Below are 18,429 nucleotides of genomic sequence, written 5' to 3'. Positions count from 1 at the left end.
GAGACATCGCCCAGCTCCCTCCTTGCTGTAGTGAGGGTTGCCTTTTCTCTCTGCAGGTCTCTGACTGAGGAAAGGACTTAAGGAGAGTTGGAAACTGATTAACAGTAACTTCCTGTATCTGTGACAAGAGAAGGAGAAAGGCTGGGAAAACCGGAGGGGAATTCCCTTGGGAAGCCAAGGGTTGGCCTCCCCAAGAGACACATGATGGCAAACGTAATAACTACTGCTTAATATCCCGCCCCAGGCAAAGTCAACAATTGCTCTGAGCAGTTCTGGCAGGTGGTGTGTGAGCAAAGCCGTGGTGGGAGCAGAAAGCCCTGGCCTGGGAAAGGGAGAGAGTGTCTGGGAGGATGTCCACAGACTGAACCCGACCAGGGTCTGCAGGCTGTGAGTTGGTCCTCCTGACCCCGTCCTTTTTCATCCTCTTCCAGAACAGTCATGCCCAACTTGGAAAACTCCTTGATCCTCTCAGCCTACATCGTCATCTTCCTCACTGGTCTCCCTGCCAACCTCCTGGCGCTGCGGGCCTTCGTGGGGCGCGTCCGCAAGCCCAACCCGGCACCCATCCACATCCTCCTGCTCAGCCTGACGCTGGCGGACCTCCTGCTGCTGCTGCTGCTGCCCTTCAAGATGACGGAGGCCGCGTCTGACTTCCTCTGGTACCTGCCTGAGCTAGTCTGTGCCCTCACGGGTTTTGGCTTCTACAGTAGCATCTACTGCAGCACGTGGCTCCTGGCGGGCATCAGCATCGAGCGCTACCTGGGAGTGGCTTTCCCCGTGAAGTACAAGCTGTCCCGCCGGCCTGTGTATGGAGTGATTGCTGCCCTGATCTCCTGGATCGTGTCCTTTGGTCATTGCACCATGGTGATCATCATTCAGTACTCGAACTCAACCCAGAGGGCCACAAATGAGAGTAGCATAACCTGCTATGAGAACTTCACCGCAGAGCAGCTGAAAGTGGTGCTTCCCATGCGGCTGGAGCTGTTCCTCGTCCTCTTCTTCATCCCCATGGTGGTCACCATCTTCTGCTACTGGCGCTTTGTGTGGATCATGCTCACGCAGCCCCATGTGCAGGCCCAGAGGCGGCGCCGAGCTGTGGGGCTGGCTGTGGTGACCCTCCTTAATTTCCTGGTGTGCTTTGGGCCATATAACATATCCCACCTGGTGGGGTTCCACATGAAGGCAAGCCCCAGGTGGCGGGCAGAAGCTGTGGTATTGAGTTCCCTCAATGCCAGTCTGGACCCCTTGCTTTTCTATTTCTCTTCTTCAGTCGTGCGCAGGGCCTTTGGAAAAGGGTTGCAGGCACTGCGGCATCAGGGCTCCTCCCTGCTGGGACGCAGAGGCAAAGAGACAGCAGAAGTGGCGAATGTGGACAGGGGTGTGAGTCAAGCAGAGGGAGCGCCGAGTTCTGACTTCGCCACAGACTAAGGATGTCCCTGGACCTTTGGAGGCACTCTGGGTTTTGTATGAGTTGAGCAGGCTGGGAGAGGGAGAACACGGGTTCCCGGCCCGGACTCAGGAATCCTCAGACCCAAACCACGACTGGGACTCTAAAAAATCTCTCTCACCAGCTCTGTATCCTTTCCTGACTGAATTTTCCTTCCCAAAGGAGCAGAGCTCCAGGACGAAAGAAGAAACGGTTGGGCATAGGAGAACTATCAGACCAGAGTTTCTGAAGCAATGTAGAGAATACAAATTCCAATCATCCGTGTGAGGTGGTTGGTAGCTGAAGCAGAGAGCCCTAAAACAACCTTGCTACCAGCTTTGAAACAACACCTACACACTGGTCTAGCTGTTGGTGCTAGAATGAAGCCACTGGGAAAGAGATGGGAGAGAAATTCTAAATGAGGTCAAAGAAGATGCAGGAAGGTTCTGAACCAAGGGGATTAGGAGGGAAGACTGGGGCTTAGAGCTATAATGACCTAGGTGTGGGCAATATCCATGTGACTTGCTGCTCTTTAAGTATGATCCAGTCGTCTTCATGTGTGTACCTGTCTCCCCCAATAAACTGGGAGCCACCTGAGGTCTGGGTCTTGTCTTCTCCCTCCATGGCGCCCCCCACAGGTCAGAACCCAGCTTGGCAACCATCAGTTAGAGCTCAACACTGATGAGCACAGGAAAAAACCTGGTCTGGCCGATTGAAAATAAAGATTAGGGACTTCCCTGGCGGTCCAGTGGTTAAGACTCCGTGCTTCCACTGCAGGGGGCATGGGTTCCATCCCTGGTTGGGGAACTAAGATCTTGCATGCTGTGTGGCATGACCAAGAAAAAAAAAAAAAAAGAATGAAAATAAAGGTTATAAAACTCTGAAGAGAGTGTCCACAATTTTTGTAACATTTCTGCAAGCACAAGGAGAGCAAAAATGGGATGGAGAACTAGACTCAGCAGCGAAGGGGGAGGATGGTACATCTGAAACCACAGAAATATGTTAAAGGTGCAATAAGAGTGGAGGGATGGATTCCTGTTTAGATTGATGAACAGAGATTGGACTCAGAAAGAGGACTGAGGCGAGTCCCAGCTCAAAGTTATCAGTGTATCACAGAGGCTTAAAACATGTTATCCTCCAGCTTAGAAACCTGCAGAGTTTTCCTTTCATCAGAAGTTTTCCTCTCAGGAACTCATATCTCATCATCCCATTGCCTGCTCTGCATCCTCTCTCCCTTCCCAATTCCACCTGCCTAACATTTCTCTGCAAGAAGAACCCCTAGACTGTGCTCTCCAGCACCTAATTGTTTGCAACAGAGGCTATACATCAGAATAACATGTAGAGGTATAAAAATAATACAAATAGCCACCTCAGATCTACTGACCTGGAATCTCTGGGGGTGGGGCTACAGCAGGTGAGATTTAAAAAGCTTCCCAGGTGATTATGAAGGGCAGCTCAGGTCAGGAACCACTGGCCTAGCTCAGGGGCCCAAGAAATTATCCTTCAGAGACCTTTTCCTGCTTATAAGTCCCCCTCACCTCAACCCCGTTCTGCCTCATCTTCAGATTGTTTGCTTTTTCCCCTCTTATGAAACCCTACTCAACAGTCACTTTCTTCAGAAAGACTTTCCTTATTACTCCCACTGAACTGGGAGCTCATTTTCTGTTTTTCTTCCTCAAGACAACACCTGACTGGTGTCATAAGAGCTCTGATTTCGATGTTAATTCTGCTTACCAGTGGGATGACCTTGAGCAAGTCACAACCTCCAAGCCACCATTTCCAAAGCATAATAATGAGGGTACCATATGCCTCTCAGGGTTATTCTGAGGAGTCAAATGAGACTGCATAGATAAAACTGCTGAGAAACTATACAGTGTTATTTAGCTCTAAGATACCAACCTGTGTGAAACAAAGATGTTCTCCCACTTAAAAGAGACATAGCAAGTAGAACATTTAAAATGATGGAAATAATATATAGTCAACTATATAGGATGGTTTGACAGTAACGTGTAAGAAAAAAATCTGGGATTTTCAGCTGACTGTAGGCTTACTATGCATATGTGATATATTACACCTTCCAAAAAAAAAAAAAAGAGCGGATTTGATTTTGGGTGGCATTAAAAGAAACTGAGTCTAAACAAGTTGATGACAACCACTCCACTGATATCTAATCAGTAGCATATTGAGTACTAAGCAGCACATTTTTAAAAAGGAAATTAACCCAAGGAATCAAGGCCAGAAAAATGAACCAAAATGCTTTGGAGATTCAAAACATAATAATAATAATAATACGCATTAAATGCCAGGCACTGTTCTAAAGAAGGAGCCTGAGACAATTAGGGGAACTTTCCAAGGTCAATAGTGAGAAGATATTTGAATCCAGGCCCTCCAGACTCCAAAGTGCCTGCTTTTTTCACCAACATATGAGAAACAAGTAAGAGAATGCTGAATATGTGGCTGGAACAAGATTAGGTTCATTTTATAGAAGATATATTCTCTGTAGCCCCACAAAGAACAAAGATCACGGGCAAAAGATGCAGGGAGTTACGTCTTAAACAGTCAGGGTAATCACTTAAACAAGGTAATCACTCCCCAGTCTCTGGGAATTTTGAAGTAGAAGACACTCATCTTAGAACATGGAGGAAACTCACACATCTGATAAGGGCTGAACCAGTTAACTGCCAGACTCCTTGCAACTCAGAGATTCCCAGGGTTTTAGGGACATGGCCACTCTTGCCAAAAAGTACAAGAAAATTTCTGGACCTGGTCTGAGACTTTCAGGGTGAAGTTTTAGCTACTCACTAACAAGTATTTGATCTCCATCAAGTCATTTGATACATAGCCCATCTCTTTACTGGGAAATTAGTAATTCATTTGTTCACCAAATATGTACTGATTTTTATCTACTTATATATTTACTATAAGCCAGATAGTTTTCTAGGGGCTGGGGATGCAGAGCATATAAGAGACAAGGTACCTGCCCTCTTGGGGCTTCCATTCCAGTGGGAAAAAATAGTTAATAAGCAAGTAAACAAGCAACAAGGTAATTTCAGAATGTGGCAAATGGTTTTTACAAATGGACCAAAATAGGGATATGGGAGAAAGTATAATGAGGGATTGAGAGGGTTTAGAAGATTCTCCAGAGTCAGTGATGGTCAGCTGAGACCTGAACAATGAGAAGGAGTTGCCATACAAAGGCCCATGCGAAGAACATTCTAGAAACAGGAACCACAGGTGCAAAAGCCCTAAGGAGGCAGAAAACCTTAGCATCTCAGGGGCAGAGAGATGCTGCCTCCATCTCAGTGTGGGGACAGAGCAGTGGTCTGCAAACTCAGGCATCTACTAGAACCACAGGGAGGGTTTGCTGAAGCATAGATTACGGTCTTCCCTCCCCACAGTTTCAGAATCAGTAGGTCTGGGACAGGGCCCAAGAGTCTGTATTTCTAACAATCTCAGGTGAAGCTGATGCTGGGATATTGTGAAATGGGGAGAGAGTGAAAGAGGAAGTCGAGGAAGTCAGGGAGGACCAGATGACACTAAGTGTTTTAGGCCCCAGATAGAAGTATGAGTTTATTGCCAGAGCTTTTGAAGCTATTCAAGGGTTTTAAGCAAGACAGTGAAATAATCTGATTTCCATTTTAAGATGACCACTCTGGTATCTGTGCTTACCATTGAAGGGAGATGGTTGTTAGGATCAAGTAGATAATATATACAACAGAGTGAAGAACCATAAAGTATTCTAGCAAACACAGAGGGTTTTCATCAGGCTGGGAGCTCCCTGAAAGTGGGGCTGTTTCCTCTTTCTTTAGAATTGGCCATCCAAGAACCAAGGAGGAAGAGGTCTTTGATAAATAGATGTCCCCAGTGTATGCTGGTTCTTCGGATGAGGGTGCAGGGGGCGGGGGGTTGGAGGGTAGCAAAGGCCCTGATGTGCAGTACTTGCCAATAACTGTGGCACACACACTCCTTCCAGGGCCAGTTTCTACCAATGTGAAGACACCGAACGTGGGTTTGGCAAGCGATGCTAATAATCGGCTCTTGCAAGCCAGCTCAAGCACATCACTGGATGCACCGCTCAGCACATATGCTCAAGTGGCACACTGGTCACATCCTACTTGAGAAAACTTTCTCACTCCTGGCTACATATCGTACAAGGCTCTGGCGCAGGACTTTCAACACGATAAACACTAGCTAAATGTGGCTGACTGGGCCAGATCCAAGAGGATCCGGGTGGCTGCTTAGATTGTGGGACTCCTCTGACTCCCCTGCAGGATGACAGATGGGCAAACAGAAATATTAGTTCCTGGTTAATGAATAACACAGACAGCAGCCTAGAGCCGCTACCAGGAAACAGGGGTGGAGGGAGCTGGTTGAGCCTGACCTGGGGGCCCGACCAGCAGGAAAGGGGAAACTGGCATTGACTATTTCACTTCCCCTTTCTGGAAAAGATGCTGTGTGTCCCTTCCTCAGAAATTCTCAACTGACCACAGCCAGAGCTCACATGTAGTGTGGTTTTGTGGGGATCACTGCGGTTAGAGAAGGCAGGCATGGGTGGGCCCGGAGACGGTCTGAAGGCAAATACACGGCCAAGATTCCAACTCCACTCCCTTTAACTTCCCTGCCCCTTACCTTCAGGTTTCTGTTAGTTAGTTCTCTCTCTCTTTTCAGCTTTCTCTACCTCCTGTGGTTAAGTACTTTCGCCCCGTTTTTTTCCGTTTCGTTATTTTTCTCTAGTCACCGGAAATGAGGACATTTCTCATCTACAAGTTGCACATTCAACCAGGAAATTGGGACAAAGATCTCTAAGCTCTCAGATGCAGTAGTCCAGTAACCTACTTGGCAAAGTTTCCAATGTCTGATAAGGGAGAGGATGTGACGGGGCGGGGAGCCAATGCAGGCTGCGGTCAGCTGTCTACCAACTGCTTACCCAAGGAGGGGCTAGCCTCGGCTCTATTCTAACCTCAGGCTTCCTCTCCCCAGACGTTGTCCCCTGCTGTCTGTCAGCCCAAGCTGCAATCGGCCTCAAGGAAACAGTGTTAGGAAAGTAAACATACGGCTCCCAAATCCAGATGCTTTAAATAAAAAGCCCACACTCACGTACAGCAGCCTCGAGTTTCTAAAGGGCCACATCAGACATCACGTCATCATACACAGGCATTCATTCATCCACAAAGGAGGTATATGGAGGCCTACTACGCGTCAGGCCCTGTTCTAGGTGCTAAAGACACAGCAGTGAACAAGGACAAGACCCCTGCTCTCATGCAGCTCACATTCCAGTGGGAGAGGAAGACAGGGAGGTAATAAACAGACACTGAGAAGATGCTAAGGGCTGTGAAGACAGTAAGACAGAGTCGGGGTAGGGGATGACTTTGAGGAATGAATGAGTGGCTTGGGAAGGCCACTGGAAGGTGCCCTTTGAGCTGCGACCAGAATGAGAAGAAGGAATCATGCAAACCAAGAACTGGGGGGAAAATGTTCCAAGCAAAGGGTTCAAGGCAAGTGCAAGGCTTGAACAAGATGAATTTGCACAAGGAACGGAAAGGCCAGGGTGACTGGGCCTGAGTGATGGCTGGAAGATAGGCAAGCATCAGATAATAGGCGGATCTCGAGGTTTCCGATAGGAAGCGCAGCACATTATCTTCTCCCTGCTTAACAACACGGAAAACTGAGGCTCAGAGCTGTCAAGTGACATGCGCCAACCCTCATCAATACGGTCTTCTGACCCTTGGTGCGGACCCCAGACTCCCTCTCAAAACTAGATAGACGGGCACGCTCGTTCTCTCGATCGGTTACCTCACTGCAGAAGAGAAAGGAGGGAAGGAAACATGATTCATGTGGTGTGCACTAGTTTGGTACAGAACGCTGGGGAGGGAGGTGGAGACTGGCGGCTGAGACTCCGAGGAAAGAAAGGAAGCAGAGGTGGAACAAGACACCTGAGTACCCAGAGCAGAGACCAGCATGGAAAGCCAGGTTCTTGGGAAGGAGTGGTGGCTGGCGTGAGGCAGGATGCCTGGGCTCTGAGACAGCCTGGGTGGGAGGCCGAGGCGGTAACCAGGAGCCATCCCATGCCGCCTGCAACAGAAATGGCGGTGTGAGGACAGAGTGGTGGAACCCTGGGGAACCTTCAAAAGTCTCTAGTCTGAAGATTCTCAACTGCACTGAGATCTGGCTGCACTGAGGAGCTTCTAAAAATGCCAGTGCATTTGGGTACTTTATTTTGTTACAGCTCCCAGGTGTTGGGAAGCTTAGAGGGCTGAGAATCACCATATCTAGACCTTCTCCTCCACTGGACTAACCAGAAGGGTTTCCAGGAGGCAGCAGTCACCGTAACTGGGACTGAATCCTGGCTTACACTGTGCAACTCAAGTTCTCTGTGCTTTAGTTTTCTAACTTAAAAAAAAAAAAAGAAGGGCTAACGCATCTTCATGCTATCATGAGGATTAAGTGAGTTTAATATTATACATACAAAACACTTAGAACAGTATCTCACACCCTATAGATATTCTATACATGACAGTATTTTAAAAATGTAGTTCTGGCCTTCCCTGGTGGCGCAGTGGTTGAGAGTCTGCCTGCTAATGCAGGGGACACGGGTTCGAGCCCTGGTCTGGGAGGATCCCACATGCCGCGGAGCAGCTGGGCCCGTGAGCCACAACTACTGAGCCTGCGCGTCTGAAGCCTGTGCCCCGCAACGGGAGGGGCCGCGATAGTGAAAGGCCCGCGCACCGCGATGAAGAGCGGTCCCCGCACCGCGATGAAGAGTGGCCCCCACTTGCCGCAACTGGAGAAAGTCCTCGCACAGAAACGAAGACCCAACACAGCCAAAAATAAATAAATAAATAAATAAAGTAGCTATAAAATTAAAAAAAAAAAAAAAAAAGATAGGCAGCACTATTATTTAAAAAAAAAAAAAAATGTAGTTCTATTTTCCTGCATAGAGGCCTCCAATTGCTGCTCATGCATGGCTCTCAGAATAAAACTCAAGGTGTCCCCATGGCCAGCAAGGCCCTGCCTCATCTGACACTTGTCCATCTGCCAAAGCTCATCTGCCCCCAACTCCTGCCCGGCACCCCATCCTTCTCACTTTATTCTTCCTTTGTGCTTTCAACAACTTGCTAAGATCTTGCCCTCTGATCCTTTGTACTTACTGCCCACTTTTCTTGGACCCTTTTCCTCTAGATTCTCACATGGCTGAGTCCTCATCTTTCAGGCTGCCCGTGACTTAAATTTCATTTGCTCATGGGACTTTCTCCTCAGCCCAGTCCAAAACTGCCTCCCTCTGATATACTCACTCACATTATCCTGAGTTACTGACTTTACTGCATTTATCACTGTCTGACATCATCTACTTTTTGGTCTTACTGGTAATTTTTATATAAGGAATACATGCACACTGTTTAATGAGTCAAATAGTTTGCTGTGAAAAACAGCATCCCTCACCCTCTTGCCCCACCACAAACATTTACCCCTTCCTGGAGGCAACTGCTTTCACCTTTTTTCAACTGAATATTTATCCCTCATGTCTGTAAGGAACTTACTTATTTTACTATACTCTCTCATTTTTCAATATAAGGTTTTATCTGTGAACTTACCCCAGTGTCAGATGTGGATTTGGCTCTCCCCAATACATAAACACACACGCACCCTTCCCACTCTGTATAATCATAATATACTTACATCATAATTATGTTAGAATAATACTCAATGTTTACATTATTGTGACTATGTAAATAATGGAGCTCTATAGTAAACTATGATTACTTTTATACCCTGCACAACTTTCCCCCCACCCTAGAATTAATAGTTGCCTTATTTTTCATTTCCTTAGTTTTTTACATACTTATCATTGATTTCACCCAAACTCTTTGCCAATTGTCTTATCTCCTCTCAAGACCTTCAGAGTTACTAGTAGGAGACAGATTCATCTTCTTGAAGAGATCTCTCCGAGAACTTTCTGACCTGTTCCAGGCTTGACTGGTGGTGGGTTATGCCAGGTGTACAGCTGACCCCTGGACTTTTTTAAATTGAGAGGTCTTTTGCTTCTCTGCTCTTGTTTCTCTTCCTTCGTTTATGTCCTCTAACAGCATCTCTAGAAAGTAATAAATGTTTTGAGACTCCGCATGTCAGAAAATGTCTTCATTCTACCTTCATGCTTAATTGATATGGGTTACATGTGGAATTCTAGATGGGAAATCATTTTCCTTCAGAATTTTCAAGACTTTGTCATATTGCCATCTTGCTCCCAGTCTTGTTGAAAATTCCCAAGACATTCTGATTCCTGATTCCTTGTTTATGGCCTATCTTCTTCTTAGTGGAAACTTGTAGGGTCCTTTACCTTTCTCACAAGTATTCTAAAATTTCATCCATTGCACTAGGCACTGGGACTCTTTCAATCTGCAAAATAGTATCCATCAGTTTGGGGACATTCTCTTAAAACATTTTGTGATTATTTCCTCGCCTTCATCTTCTCTCTTTTCTCTTTCTAGAACTCCTATTATTTGGGGGATATTGGACCTCCTAGCCTGACCCACTAATTTTTCCTTCTCTCCCATATTCCATCACTTCATCTTTTTGCTCTACTTTCTGTGAGATTTCCTCAAGTTTATCTTCCAGCCCTTCTGTTTAATTTTTCCTTTCTGCTATCACTTTTCATATCCACGTACTCTCTTTTATTCTTGACTTTGTTTCATGGTTATAATATCTGCTCTGATCTCTTTAAGGAGTTTTCATCTCCCTGTTCCAAGTTACCTTTTTAGGTACTGGCCTCTATCCTTTTTTTTTTTTTCCTTTGGCTGCAGTGGGTCTCCGCCATGGCGCGCAGGTTCCTCGCCGCGGCGCGTGGGCTTTTCTCTAGTTGCGGTGCGTGGGCTTAGTTGCCCTGCAGCATGTGGGATCTTACTTCCCCCACCAGGGATCAAACCTTTGTCCCCTGCATTGGAAGGTGGATTTCTAACCACTGGACCACCAGGGAAGTCCCCTGGCCTCTGTCCTTTAGGTCAGAAGTTGTCATCAGACATCTGGGAATCCTTGATTGTCTGCTCATTTTGAAGAGAAGGAAGGAGACTAATACTTTTTTGAGATATATGCAAAGTATATAAAAATAATATGACATGGTGTCTAGGGCTTGCTTTAAAGTCAGAAAAGGGGAAAAGAGGAATGAAAATATGGCAAAATCTCCATAAATGTTGAATCTGGGTGATGGATAAGATTCTATTGTACTATTCCATCTACTTTTTATCATATTTGAAAACGTTCACATAGAAATGTGGTTGTTGGCAGAATTAAGTTCCTTGAGGGCTTCTGAACTGAGGGCCTCAGTTCCTTGCTGGCTATGGGCTGGAGGCCTCCCTCAGTTCCTTACCATGTGGGCCTCTCCGCAGGGCAGCTGGCTTCCACCAGAGCAAGCAAGCAAGAAAGCAAGAGACGACAAGAAGGAAGGCAGTCTTTTTAAAAACCTAATCTTCAAAGTGATCTTCCATCATTTTTTCGCAGCCCTTTTTTTTTTTTAATTTTTCTTTTTTTTTTTTGGCCACGCCTTGCCACTTGTAGGATCTTAGTTCCCTGACCAGGGGTCAAACTCAGGTCCATGGCAGTGAAAGCGCCAAGTCTTAACCACTGGACCACCAGGGAATTCCCACTCAGCCCATTTTGAAAGGGGGAGTGAATTATACAAGAGGGTGAATACAAGGAGGTGGGATCACTGGGGCTGTCTTGGAGGCTGCCTTCCATAGGTATTAAATAATGAATGGAAGCTGTGAGCACATGAGTTAGGCTTCACTGGAGGGTGATTCAGCTGGGTCATTTATTTGGGGAACCTCCCATGTCAATGCTTAGGAGTTTTCCTCTTGGGCTGATCAAATTTCCCAGAAAAGATTCTTCTAATCTCCTGCCTAGAGGGTGAAAGTTGGACTGCCAGAAATTTAGGAGTCACATGGAAAAGACAGCTGGAAGGTCTCAACATGTAGCATTCCTTTAATCTCTGATGTACATTACATTGCTCCCTCTTCCTACTGTGTCTGGTGTCCCACATTCCAAAAACGCTCTGTGTTCTCCTCTCCAGAGAACAAAACTCCAGTCTTCTCTTGGGTGAGGGGCAGTTGCCTTGCATCAGGAAACTGGGGAAGAGATCTGGGGGTTCTTTTCAAATAAACTTTCAACCACTCTTCCTTATGTTAGCTTGCACTTCACCCCCATTTCCAGAGGTAACTCTTGACACCAGTTAATGAGCTTTCTGTGGGCTCTGTAGTAGAAGCTTGGTTGACTCTTGGCTTTTCCTACTACTGGCTTGGGATTCAACTTTCATAGGTCTGCCAAGTCAGTTACCAGTTACCACTCATTCATGTGCTTCCAAAATTTTGGTGGCATTGTATCCTCTTTTCTTCTCCCTGTCCTTATGGGCCTAGTGCCTTTCAGAAAGATCTCTTTACTGTCATTATGGTGTGATTTCAGAAGGGACCCAAAAGAGACACGGGTATTCAATCTACCATCATTAGCCTCAAGTATTTCTTCTTTACTATTGTTATTTGTTTGTTTACTTGTTTATTGCCTATCTTCCCCTCTTGAATGTGGGTTCCAGGATAACCTGTCTGTTTTGTTCACCTGTGCATCCCCAGCACCCAGAACCATTCTTGACACAGGTAGGTGTTCAACAAATGACTGAATCAATCAGCTGGAGAAGGAAGCTTGCTCCTCACTCTCAACAAGCTGATAGCAGACCCAGGTCTCTTGACTTTCCATCTTGTGCTCTTCCTGCCACAGCATGGGTGGGATATGGGTGATTTTGTGGACTAATGATACCTAACAGGTTATAAGGTGCTTTACATGTTACAAAGTGGTTTTGGACTCTTATCTCTTTTGATCCTGACAACAGCCCATGGGCCAGATAGGAAACAAATTATTATCAGCCCTAATACAGTTATGACTCTTGCCAGGAACTGTCCTGCACCAAAGAAATCACCAACCTTGTTCCTGACCTTTCATCCCATGCCACTGTCATTTGTCTGACCCCTCCCATGACTTCCTCTGTAAATAAGACTTTAAAGGTTTATCACCTCTCAAGGAAATGGTCCTCAAGAATCCAAGACAAGCTCTCTCACAAAGAGGAAAACTGGTACAGACATGGGTAAGTAATCCAAGGACCTTTGAGCAAAGAGGATGAAAGAGGATGTCTGAGTTTTGTGACATGGATGGAGCAGAAAAAGAAGAAAAGTAGGACTGCTTGAACTGATAGAGCATAGAGAAGAGGTTGGTACTAGGAGGGGGCTTAGATCCTTGAAGGAGAGGGAATAAGTCCCAGAACGAAAGAGCAGTACGTGTACGGTGTGAGAGAGGTGGGACGAAAATAACCATCTACCAAAACCAGTGGACTCTCTCCAAGAAAGGATGGCAGTGGCGGGGTGGGGGGGGGGGGGCGGGGGGGGAGGATGAAAAGAAAAAAACATATTACAATCATAAAGCCAGTTACAAAATACTCAAGACAGCAGGTTCTATAAAACGATGACATCAGTATATTGGGATCTAAGACTAGCTTGGTCTCTGGACAGTCTGAAGTCTGCCTGAGGCGCCCCAAGGAAAAGTGAAAGTAGGGGCCATGACCCCCTTGCAGAAGACAAGGTGCAACTTCAGAAGTCACAGCAAGTTGCAAGGGCACAGGCCTCAGGGGTGAAAGGCTGGGAGGGCCCCACACTTTCCTTGTGCTACTTGCTGTCCTCTCTTGGACTCTGCCTGCCACCTCCTGGGTAGACAAGGTTATTACCTGCCTCCAAATCCTGGGAGGCCCGGACACTGCAGAGGCTGTGGCCTCTGTTACTCACATGCAGCCAGGAATCTCTCAGAAGCAGAAACTTAGGGCTAAGGAGTTGACAAGGGGTCCAACTCCTTAACCCTGCATCGAATCTTGATGAGTCGTGGTGTGGAAAGAGGCTCAAGACATCTTAGCTACAAAAACAGATGCAAGATCAATCGCATGATGATAGATGGTAACTAGACCTTTGGTGGTGATCACTTTGTAGTGCATACAGATGTCAAATTATAATAGTATACACCTGAAATTCGTATACCAATTTTGCTTCAGTTAAAAAAAGGGAAATTAAAAGTTTCTAAAGTGAGGAAAGGAAGGAAGGAAGGAAGGAAGGAAGGAAGAAGGAAAGAAAGAAAGAAAGAAAGAAAGAAAGAAAGAAAGAAAGAAAGAAAGAAAGAAAGAAAGAAAGAAAGAAAGGAAGGAAGGATTGCAAAAGAGCATTAAAAAGATAGGAATTAAAACTTTCTAAAGTGTAAAAATAAAAGGAAAGAAAAAAGAGTTGCATAAAAGCATAAAGAAAACAGTATGATCGTTATGTATATAATAGTAGCAGCTAAGTGTCCGAGACCTTCATACGTGCAGTCACAGTGCTAATCCCTCTGCACACACTATTCCTTACCAAACCACAACGTCAGTACTGCCACGGCTTTTCTTTTTACAAAAAGGGAAACTGAATCTTAGATTAACTGTTAATCACTTGCCCAATATCTCATGGCAAATAAAGTGGCAGGGGTAAGACTAGAACCTGGGTCTGTGTGACTCTGGAGCCTGAGCTCTCAGCCATCGTTTTATTCTGCCTCCAGAAGAAGAGGGGAACGTGCATGCACACAAGTGTGTGTGTGTGTGTGTGTGTGTGTGTGTGTGTGAGAGAGAGAGAGAGAGAGAGAAATCGGGAAAGGCTATGCAGCAGCCAACAGTGGTTACTTACGGAGTTAGGGGAAGGAGAGGTAGGTCAGCTCTCACCTGCTACTTTACATAATTCTGTACTGTTTGCATTTTCCCAGTGAGCACGTATTTTTCATAATAAAAATATAAAGGCTTAGGGCTTCCCTGGTGGCGCAGTGGTTAAGGATCCGCCTGTCAGTGCAGGGGACACAGGTTCGAGCCCTGGTCTGGGAAGATCCCACATGCCGTGGAGCAACTAAGCCCACGCGCCACAACTACTGAGCCTGTGCTCTAGAGGCCGTGAGCCACAACTACTGAGCCCGCATGCCACAACTACTGAAGCCTGCACGGCTAGAGCCCATGCTCCGCAACAAGAGAAGCCACCGCAGTGAGAAGCCCGCGCACCACAACGAAGAGTAGCCCCCACTCGCCGCAACTAGAGAAAGCCTGCACGCAACAACAAAGACCCAATGCAGCCAAAAATAAATAAATAAATAAATAAGTAAATAAATAAAAATAAAGTTCCCTTAAAATATATATATATACTTATTTTACCAATAAAGATGTTTTTTTAAAAAGGCTTATTTTAAGTAATAATTCTGCCCCCAAACACACACAGAAGAAAAGTCAAATTACTCTAGCACTTAGGCCCTGTTTACTGAGCAATTACTATGTACTATGCCCAGTGCTAAGCATTTCGTATTCAAGACTCACTGAATCCTCACAACTGGATCTGAAGGGAGGATATTGTCGTTAATGCCCTTTACAGAAGAAGAACCTGAGGCTCAGAGATATGAATTGACCTTGCCAAGGTCACATAACAATGCAGGGACTCAACTGAGGTCCGACTGGTTTCAGAGCCCTTGCTTTTACCTGCTTCAGTGTGCTAATTGTGCAGGAATGATCACGATGATAATAACAGCAGTTTAAGTGCTTACCGTGTGCCAGACCTGTGCTTTCCGTGCATGATCTCATCAAACCTCCATGGCAACCCCCATTTTACAGATGAGAAAACTGAGGCTCAGCAGAGAGTAAGTCACTTATCTGCCCAGGGTCCCCCAGCAGAACTGAGACTAGAATCCAAATCACTATTCATGGCACTGGCATCCACCCAGTTGCTTAAACCAAAAACTCAGTAGTTATCCTTGACTCCTTCCTCTCTCTCTCTCCTTTTCCTCTCCATGTCTAATCCATTGGGTCCAGTTGGTTCCAGCTTCCAAAATACATACTCATTTCTCACTAACCAGCTGCAGCATCAGTGGAAGGCACTGATATCTCTCATCTGAGCCACTGTGGAGGACTCCTCACCAATCGCCATGCTTCCATTCCCGCCTCTTGGCCCCTATGCCCTCCACTCACTACGCTGTAGTCAAAGTGATCTTTTTTCAAATCTCTTGCTAAATATCCTCTCATGCAGCCTTTCTCAGGGTCTTGGGAGAGAACTAAGCCCTGCAGAGAATGGTATGAGTGAGTGTTTACTCAATTTTCCAAAGGATGATACTGACTAATACCATTCTTTTGTTAACACAATAGGAGATGACCTAATTCATGACATGCAGTGGATGCGTTCGAGTGTTAGGGCTTCATTCTCTGCAAGAACTGGGTGGAGATGGCTACAAAAGTTTCCTGTCACACTTCAAATATCAGTGACCACAGCCTACTGGGCCCTCGTAAGCAGCCTGCCACCACACCTCCACCTCTGCAGGCTCATTTCCTACTAACTTTTTCCTGAGCACAAGAGCTCTTTTCCGTTCCTCAATTATAGAAACTTCATTCTTACTTCAAGGCTTTTACAGAGTCTCCTCCCTCTGCCTGGAACTCCTGCCCCCAGGCCTTTTAGGGCCAGCTACTTTGTTAGTCATTCATGTCTCAGCTCAAATGCTACCAGCTCATAGAGACGCTCCCTGATACCTTAATTAAAGAGACCCTGCCAATTCCTGCTGTTCCCTGCCCGTTTTGTTTCGTTTCCAGAGTGTATCTATCATGATCTGAAAGTGCCTTGTTCTGTGTTCACTTACCTATTGTGTCTCTCCCCAGTTAGAGCTGAGCGCCACAGGGCAGTTCAGTTTTTTTCATGGCTGCATCCTCAATAACCAGCAAAAAAACTTTTCACGTGGAAGCAATCTGTAAAAAAATGCGTTTAGAGAATTTATCAGACATTTATTGTGTGTCAGTCACTGGGCTAAGAGCTTTGCATTGTATCCTTCTATCAACCCTGGCACTATCCAATGGAAATACAATGTAAGCCATTTTTAAGTTTTTAATAGCTACATTATAAGAACTAAAAAGAAACAGATATAATTAACGTTAATAATATATTTTATTTAACCCAACAGGTTCAAAGTATATTATCTCAACATGTAATCAATTTTAAAAGATAGAAATTTTACTTTTTTTGGATACTCCTCTTCCATCCCTCCACTCTGCCTTCTGGGTTCTGAAGAGCTCGGCGCTGCCTCAAAATTTGGGGATTCGGAGGCTCCCACTTCAGGACTGGGCCTCAATGTCCCTCAAACTAGGTCTCAGCTTTCCCGCCTTTTCTGTACCTCTCTCAGTGTGCCTGTGCCCTTCAAGCCCTGCATGGTGAGAAGTGGGGTGACAGTCCTCGAGCGAGACCTGAAAATGCCTTTCTGTGCAGATGCTCAACCAAAACAGGTGTGATGAGTGGCCAGCGGTGCGCTCTGGGGCCAGCGGTGGTCCTAACCGGAAGTGGGCAGAAAAGAACCGAGGAAGGGGCCCCAGAGCCAGGGAGCATGTGCAGGTTAGCACCCACTGGAAGTGCCTGAGGAGGGAAGGAAGCACCTGAGTGCAGCCCGTGGGAGCTGGGGTGTCCCTCCTTCAACGCTTGGCATCCTGCACAGGCCATGGGGCTGGGGCAGCCAGAAGGGGAGTTAGCGCTGGCGTTTGGAGCCAAGTCGGAGCTGGAAACTGACTTCTCCGCTGAGAATAATCAGAACTGTAAATTTGGGCCTCAAGGGGAGGAGGATTTATTCCTGGGCAGGAGTCTTTGTGGGGAGGGAGCTGGACGGGGCTTCTCTCAGGTCAGGAGAGACCTTGGGAGGTCTCTCTGCGGTATATTAAGAAATGAATCAAAGCCAAAGTAAAATGTGTTACAGAAATCGTGCCATGTCGTAAAGGTTTACACTGAATGAATTATACAAAAATATATCCAGGGCAATATCATGGTGCAGACGATTTGATTGATAAGAAATAACAAGGTGGCCGGGTAATGGGATACAATTTTTTTTTTATTTTTGGCCACGCCACGTGGCTTGTGGGATTATATTAGTTCCCCGACCGGGCCCTCGGCAATGAGAACGCGGAGTCCAAACCACTGGACTGCCAGGGAATTGTCAGGACACGATTTTTAAGTTGTATGGTGAATGAGACCTTGGTTTCTCAATCCAGTCAGCCTGCCTCTGTAACTCTGAATAATGTGATTTGGAGATAATTTAAGGAGTCAGAAGTTAGTTTTCCTGGCTCCTGCTTCCTTAGGGGAGGAGCCCCAGAGGATCTGTTGGGAATCAGTGAGGAGGGCTATCGTGACCATAAGCCGTAAGGGGGATCTGTGCTCATCAGACGTCTTGAGGGATCTTTTCATCAGGTCACCAATGCTAGATGGACGTTGATTCCTGATGCTACGCTGAGAATGAGTGATGAGGGCGCTGTATGTAGGCAGCGAGGTTTGTCGTGGTGGGGAAGGGTTTCTGGTTGAGGTGATCACAGCGACCCTGTGAGGACACATTGTATCAGGAATGCAGGGAATCACATGAGAGGCGCTGGGGGATTTTAAGGTAGGGTTCCTCGCCTGTAGGAGAGGGAGTGAAAGAACGGTATTTGATTGTGCATGTAAGCTTAGGCATGGACGTGGGCATTGGTCCTTCATTCAATTCACAAGTGTTTATTGAGTGCCTACTGTGTGCTAGGTATACAGTGGGCAGCAAAAGAGTTCCTATCTTCATAGCACTGATCTTCTTCTAGATTAGCTCTATCTAAAATATAGAACGTGAGCCGTATATGTAATTTAAAAGTTTCCAGTAGCCAGATTTCGAAAAAGTAAGAAAAGACCAGTGAAGTAAATTTTAATATATTTTGTGTAACCCAATATATCCAAAATGGTATTCCAACATATAATATAAAAATACTAGTGAGATATTTATACTCTTTTTTCTTTTTCTGTAATGTCTTTAAAATCCGGTGTCCATGTTTTACAGTTGCCCCACATCTCAGTTAGGACTCGTCACATTGCAAGTGCTCCACGGCCACATGCGGACAGTAGATAGCTGCACTGAAGAGTGCAGCTCTTGAGAACTCTGAA

The 18,429-nt window shown here is 46.0% G+C and overlaps 1 protein-coding gene across 1 annotated transcript; it reads left to right on the top strand.

The window, feature by feature from the left end:
• The first annotated feature begins 282 nt into the window (after nt 1–282).
• FFAR2 (free fatty acid receptor 2) lies at nt 283–2,152 on the top strand. The gene is made up of 2 exons (XM_036832979.1): nt 283–301; nt 432–2,152. Exon 2 carries the CDS (start codon nt 439–441, stop codon nt 1,426–1,428), a length of 990 nt encoding a protein of 329 aa, XP_036688874.1. The 5' UTR covers nt 283–301; nt 432–438; the 3' UTR covers nt 1,429–2,152.
• Nucleotides 2,153–18,429: the final 16,277 nt, after the last annotated feature.

The sequence above is a fragment of the Balaenoptera musculus genome, chromosome 19 (assembly GCF_009873245.2).
Source record: "Balaenoptera musculus isolate JJ_BM4_2016_0621 chromosome 19, mBalMus1.pri.v3, whole genome shotgun sequence".
NCBI lineage: Eukaryota > Metazoa > Chordata > Mammalia > Artiodactyla > Balaenopteridae > Balaenoptera > Balaenoptera musculus.
The sequence above is the reverse complement of the archived record's forward strand: the minus strand, read 5'-3'. Positions and strand labels throughout refer to the sequence as shown.